General features: G+C 35.9%; 1 protein-coding gene across 1 annotated transcript in view; it reads right to left on the bottom strand.

Moving 5' to 3' along the window:
• The window catches only part of NNT (nicotinamide nucleotide transhydrogenase), a 106,810-nt gene that overhangs the window by 10,334 nt on the left and 89,776 nt on the right, over nt 1–6,700 (bottom strand). The window contains exons 20-21 of the mRNA XM_012664798.1: nt 4,173–4,181; nt 71–105 (exon numbers count right to left, since the gene is read on the bottom strand). Of these exons, the coding sequence (XP_012520252.1) occupies nt 71–105; nt 4,173–4,181 (44 nt within the window). The remainder of the gene's footprint in view (nt 1–70; nt 106–4,172; nt 4,182–6,700) is intronic.

Raw genomic sequence — 6,700 nt, 5'->3', positions numbered from 1 at the left:
GAGAGCCACCGCGCCTGGCCCAAGGTCTGTAGTTTTGCCATCAGGAACCATAATGAATCTAGTCCCTCTTTCATTTGTGGTTTCCTGTCAGCAATTCTAGGATGCCTACTAAGCAACACATCCTCAGTTATTTCAACTGTTCAACAAATGGCAGGACTTCCTGACCCACTGATGTCCTAATAACCTGTTCCTATATTGTCAATGTCCAGCTTCAACCTCAGTCCCTCAAAGTGAATACAATGTGCTGGAATGATCTAGACGCAAATGGGACAGCAAGAAAATCATGCCCTCAGATCTTTCATTGATAAGACCTAAATCTGCATTAGCATTTATGGCTGCCACAATACGCTGCTGGCTCATATAAAACTTATGGTCACTTAAGATGCCCCACTACTTTTCACAAGAACTGCTGCCAAGCCAGGCTCTCCCCAGTCTTAACACAGGTCCTGTTAGGAAGAATTAAAGAGCATGGGAATTGATCCCTTCCTAAGAAGACCAGCAGAAGAGAGCTATAAGATGGCTATTTATTTTGCCCAAATAAGTGAGAAATGGTTTTCTACATCTTTAAAACTGATAATAAGGGGCCTGAATTCAGGGACTTGTAATTGTGGGAAAAAAAGACATCAAATGACAGGTATTACCTTTTATCAAACTCCCATTTATAAAATTTTCCATGTGGAATCACTGAGTATTCCTAAATAATCAATTTATTAAAACTAAAAAAACCCCAGAAACTCTAGAGCTGTAAGGAAATGAAACCGTTATCTCTAGGTGGTGGTACAATAGACAATCATTTTTGTTTCCTCTTTTTTTACATTTTCCAAATTTATGAGGATTTACAGTTTTTTATAATGGAAAAAATTAACTTTTCATTTAAAATAAATACTTTATGCTTTTATATCATGATACAGTTTATAAAGTGTTTCTCATACATTATTTCATCCTGTTCCTAATAATCTTTAACAATCTCCATTTAGAATTACAATTTAGTGTAGCTGATTCAAACTCAGTACTTAGTTAAATAAACTGGGCTTTAGAGCTACAGTACTATATCTGCAAAAAAAAGAGAGAATGTACATACTCAGGATTGCTGCCATATGTTTTGGCATGGTGGCTAATATTGACTCTTTAAAATGTACTATGCAGTTTGCACTACTTTTTTTAGAAAATACTAAAGCTGAAATTCAAACTCAGGTCTTTCTGCCTCAAGAATCTGAACTCTTTTTTTTTTAATTTAAAAATTTTTGCAGATACAATCACATGATTCAACATAAAGAAGTATATTCTAAGAAATCTTGCTCTTACTATACAACATTGTCAGTATAATCCTGCCATTTAAGAGGTATTTTTGTTTAGTTAATAGCTAGAGTTAACCAGCTGTGGTTGTGATCTTGGGCAAGCTACTCTTTCTATCTCAGTTTTCCCAAAGAGTGGTAACTAGCTATTATTATAAGCCCACATCACGCCAAGGTCTGTAGAAAGCTCTGTATAGAAAAGACTTGAGGAGTATCTATCTCTGCTGGAATGGGTTAAGTAAGGTAATAGGAATGCTGTTCCATTTCAAGAATTCAATTTATAATGTTCTTTGAGAATTGAGAGCCCCAGCAAGTTTCAGCAATGCCACAGCTGTAAAATCAAAAACATATTAAATATTTGCATGGATGAATCAACACAGGGGAAAAAATGCCTCTTAGTATGCATACTGTCTATAACAGAGAAAAACCTTTATAAGCACCTCTTAAAATTCTGGGGAAGTTAGATTCTGAAAAATTGCTAGGGATGGTCTGATAGTGTTTCTACCCACAGTACTTCTGACATCAAATGTGTGGGTTTTTTCCACACCAACAACCAGTTCTCCAACTCTCCAGACATCAATTGGGTGTCCTGCAATCCAATTCGATCCTGACTCTAACTACTCAGAGTGAGTGTCAGACTGCACAGATTTCAGGGCTCAGTCTCACAAAACTGCCCTCACTTCAGACACCAGTCACGAATACCAGGTTCCCACCTGTACTTCTGACAAATCAGACCCTCCTTAGGTTTGATAATTTGCCAGCACAGCTCACAAAATACACTTTGTGAAGAAACACTTTACTTAGGTTATTATAAAAAATAACACTTTATCATGTTATTACAACTCAGGAGGGAAGAGTGTATGGACCTTCCATGCATCACCCTCCCCAGCACCTCAATGTGTTCGCCACGCTGGAAGCTCTCTGAACTCTATAGTGTAGGGGTTTTCGTGGAGGTTTCATTATGTAGACATGATTGATCAATCATTGGCCATTGGTGATTAAATTCAATCTCTAGCCCCTCTCCCCTCCCTTGGAGGTCCAGGGGTGGGACTGAAAATTCCAACCTTCTCATCATATGGTTAGCTCCCCTCACAAGCAGCCCCCACCCTGAAGCTATCTAGGTGACCAACAAGAATCACTTTATTAGTACAAACAGCAGGTATGGTTGACAGGGACTTGTTATAAATAACAAAAGATGCTCCTGGTACACTATCAGCAAATTCCAAGAGTTTTAGAAGCTCCGTGCCAGAAATGGAAGATAAAGACTAAATATATATTTATTATCACAGATGGTAAGTAGAAATGAACTGTACAGAATGAACTATTAATGATCTCACATTCTTTTAAAAAGAATCCATCATCGCTTCTTTCAGTGGGTTGTTCAGAGTTTTATTTAAGTGAAAATAAAAGTAAGGGCATTCATTAGCTTACTTCCAAGACTGTGGTCACCCAACTTCACTATCTTTATGTAAGTTTTCAGTTCAACTACAAATTCTCTTATCATTTTTGGCAATGTAACAGATAGTTCAACACCTGAGTAAAAATTTTTTTAAAAAAAATTCTCTAGAAACAAGATTGCTTTTTTTTAACTAGACATTGCTATCCTAATGTCATCGTCTGTGCCAAACCAAAGTTTTCAATCACTCCCAACAACAAATGAAATAAGGCAAAATGCTGAAAATTTATGTTCATACTCTTCATATAGAAATGTAAGCCATATTCAGCATTATGACAACTGTTTTCAAAGTGCTCCAGAGAAAGCATTTCCAAAATGTTACATGGACTCTTTGGTCAAGATATCTACTTTTAAAATGTAATATGTTTACAGTGGCAATAAGATAAACATTTGAAAAGAATTTTCTCTAGGCACCAAAGTGCATGCTCATTAAATGGAGGTATTTTCCTAAACCTCAAATCTGAACATATGTATCTTTTTAATATATACTTTTTAGTGTGAATATAAAAATATAATTGGAAAGAAAATGTATTATTGAAATAACCAAAATATACTCCCAAGCCTACTTGCCATGAATTTAGGAAACAAAAAGATATGATGAACAGAAGTTTCAAAGGTGCTTGACTTTATGAATAAGCAACCAGTCTTCAATTCAGGACTTTTAACCTCTTCTTCTATGGTGGGCACAGCTAAATAATTCCTTAAGATCACGGATAACACAAGCAGTAAGAAAAAAATAACAGACCTAGAAAAGGTAAAACTCACTTAAGTGTAATAACAAAAATGCACATAAGAGAGGGACATGAACATGTGGCCTTAAAGGCACACATGACCCAAAGTATGTAAAAATAAGGAAGTTGTTTGAACATCAAAATAAATAAGGATGGTAATAAATTATAACCCACTGGAGAAAATGGGAAACCATGAGTCAATACTGCTAACAGATTCATACATCAATAACTAAAGAAATAAAATAGAAGGTACTCTCCCTTACAGTGGTGGACCATGGGTTGATAAATATGGTGGGGTTTTTAAATTACCATTTTGCAAACATCATAATAAAGATTGGTACTGTAAAAGTCATCAGTACCTGTTCAATCTTGGGGGCAAAGTCTGAGGAGATGCAGGATATTTGCATGGTCTTAAAGAAAGCTCAAAGTAGTTTGCCCCTGTTCCCTTACTCTTACCTCAACTGAGAAAGAAAAAAAAAATGTTTAAAGGCTTTTAGTGCTTTCTCTGACAGTCTGATAGCAACTTCATTGAAAAATGATCAATAATCAAATAAAGAGTAGTTGTTAGAAATAGTACCACCTATACACTTTGCTCAACTGGCACGTAAGTGGACAGAGTCCGTATTTCTATTTTCTCCCCACATAATAATTCCTTGCAAATATCTAACAAAATAGATTACCAAGGTTAACAATCCAAATCTCAGCCAAGAAGAACTTAAACTAAAACTATAGTTTATTATGTATCTTAATACATAATGTTTGGTATACATGAGTACTTACAATATTTTAACTCAGTGTTCCTCTAAATATTGTACGAGAGAACTAAAGGCACAGAAAATGTGCCCCAATAAAGACAAAGATACTACAATTAAGTTTTAGGGCCCTGATGTGTGGTTATTTTTTAATAATGATAGAACAAAATCATTTCCAAAAGAATATATCTTAAAATCAAAAATTTTTGTTTACAAAGGTCATTTTACTTTAACAGAGGTTCTTGGTAACATATCTAAAGTGTCTCACATTGCATTATTAATTAGCTGATTTTCTTTCAGAGTTAATGCCAATTTGTATTTCAACTGTATCAATTTCAAATCTACATTCCAATTTAACTCAGGGTTTTTTATTTTCCCCCAAGAGTACCAAAAGGTACTCTTATTTCTATTACCGACTAGACTTGATGATAAAAGTAATAACTAGATTTAGTGCACAGAACTGCAGATTCAAAGGATCAGGGGGTACTTAGATAAGGTTCAAGAGAAACAGAAAATACTTAACAACTCAGAAAACAACACACTCTAAGCAAAAAAGTATCTGGATCAACTGGCTAGAAAAAGGGCAAATTGTGATTTTTTTTTTAAATAAACCAAATAAAACAGAAGTTGACCAAATATTTCTCATTTCCATAGAACAGAAGAAAGGAAGATCTTCAAACACAAAAGAAACAATTGAAATAGTGTTTTTTAAAAAGACTTTCTGTTAACAATTTAAAATAAATGGCTTATATCTACGGAAGTTTCAAGCTTCTTTTTTGTGAGTCAGGGAGAGAGAGGCTTATTCACCTAAGATGATGTACTAACCACCAACCAGCTCAGTCCACAATTAATTCAAGAGTATCTTACACATAACTGCAAAAGATGGTGGAAAATGGGTCTAATCAGGACAGTTGAACACTCAGATAGTCCTTCACCATGGGATGTGGTGGATGGATCTCAATCAGTGAGAGACAGAAGCAGCTTAGATGGAACCCAGGATTTCCAGAATAACTATTAATACATGATGTTACTCTACCTCAACCTTATAGTATTAATTGCCTCTCAGATTACTTATGTGTGCTCTTTTCAGGTGTTAATATTTAATAGTAAACTCAGACACCAAAAAATTTCTCCTAATTTCCCAGTCCTTCTGATCACAGTAAGTGTTTCCTGCTTCCCCAGGCCCATTTCTCTTCTCAAAATCTGATTGGTGAGATGTAAAGATGACTAAAAATCGCTGTACCACATGATATTTAAGGTATTAGTTTCATGTTGCTGCTGTAACAAATTACCACAAATACAATACCTTATAACAACACGAATTTGTTATCTTCCAGTTTGGGAGCTCCAAGATCCAAAATCCATTTCCCTGGGCTGAAAAAATATCAAGGTGTCGGCAGGGCTGCACATTCCTTCTGGAGATTGTAAGGGAAAATCCATTCCTTGCCTTTTGCAGCTTCTGCAGTCTGCCCCCATTCCTTGGCTTATGGCCAAGTCACTCCAACTGCTGCTTCCACTGTCATATCTCCTTCTCTGACTTTGACCCTCCTGTCTCCCTCTTATGATGACCCTAGTGATTGCATGGAGTACACCTAAATAATCCAATATAATCTCCCACCTCAAATCTCTCTCACCTTAATCAATTCTACAAAGTTCCTTTTGCCATGTAAGGTAATATATTCACAAGTTTTGGGGATTAGGATGTGAACATCTTTGAGAGGCCATTATTCAGCCTATCACAAAGCTTTTTTTCTTGTCCTAACAGCCCACGAACTAGGGCTTCTATTTTAGCTGAATAACCCAATACGCACTTTGTGATTTACTTTCAAATTTCAATTTTGCATCTCTCCTCAATTCCTGTATTTTTTCACTTAATTTTACTTGTTTCTAATACTGCATTCGTCATCTTTAAATTAATCCATCTCACAACCAACTGTATGCTTTAACTGAGGTATCTTGGACCAAACTAGAAATTAAAGACGTCTGAATATATCATTTTTGTGGGATTATGTAAAGAAACAGAATCTTAGGATCATCAGTCTTCCAGAGAGAGAAGAAGAAGATATTCAAGGGCTGGAAAACTTATTTCATGGAATACTGGAGGAAAATATGCCAGGCCTGGCCAGAAATCTGGACATCCAGATGCAAGAAGCACCCAGAACTCCTGGGAGACTCAGTGTAAAAAGGCAATCACCATGTCACGTAGTTATTAGACTGACCAAAGTAAATACGAAAGAAGCAATTCTTCGAGCAGCGAGATGGAAGCAACAAATAACCTATAAAGGAAAGCAGATCAGACTAACTGCTGATTTCTCATCTGAAACCCTACAAGCCAGAAGGGACTGGGTCCCTATCCTTAATCTTGTAAAACAGAATAATGCCCAACCCAGAATTCTTTATCCAGCAAAATTAAGCTTCATCTACGAGGGAGTAATAAAATCCTTCCCAGACAAGCAATCACTGATA

This window comes from Propithecus coquereli, unplaced genomic scaffold, assembly GCF_000956105.1.
Source record: "Propithecus coquereli isolate 6110/MARCELLA unplaced genomic scaffold, Pcoq_1.0 Scaffold91, whole genome shotgun sequence".
NCBI lineage: Eukaryota > Metazoa > Chordata > Mammalia > Primates > Indriidae > Propithecus > Propithecus coquereli.
Note: the sequence above shows the minus strand (reverse complement) of the source record. Positions and strands in the feature narration are given on the sequence as shown.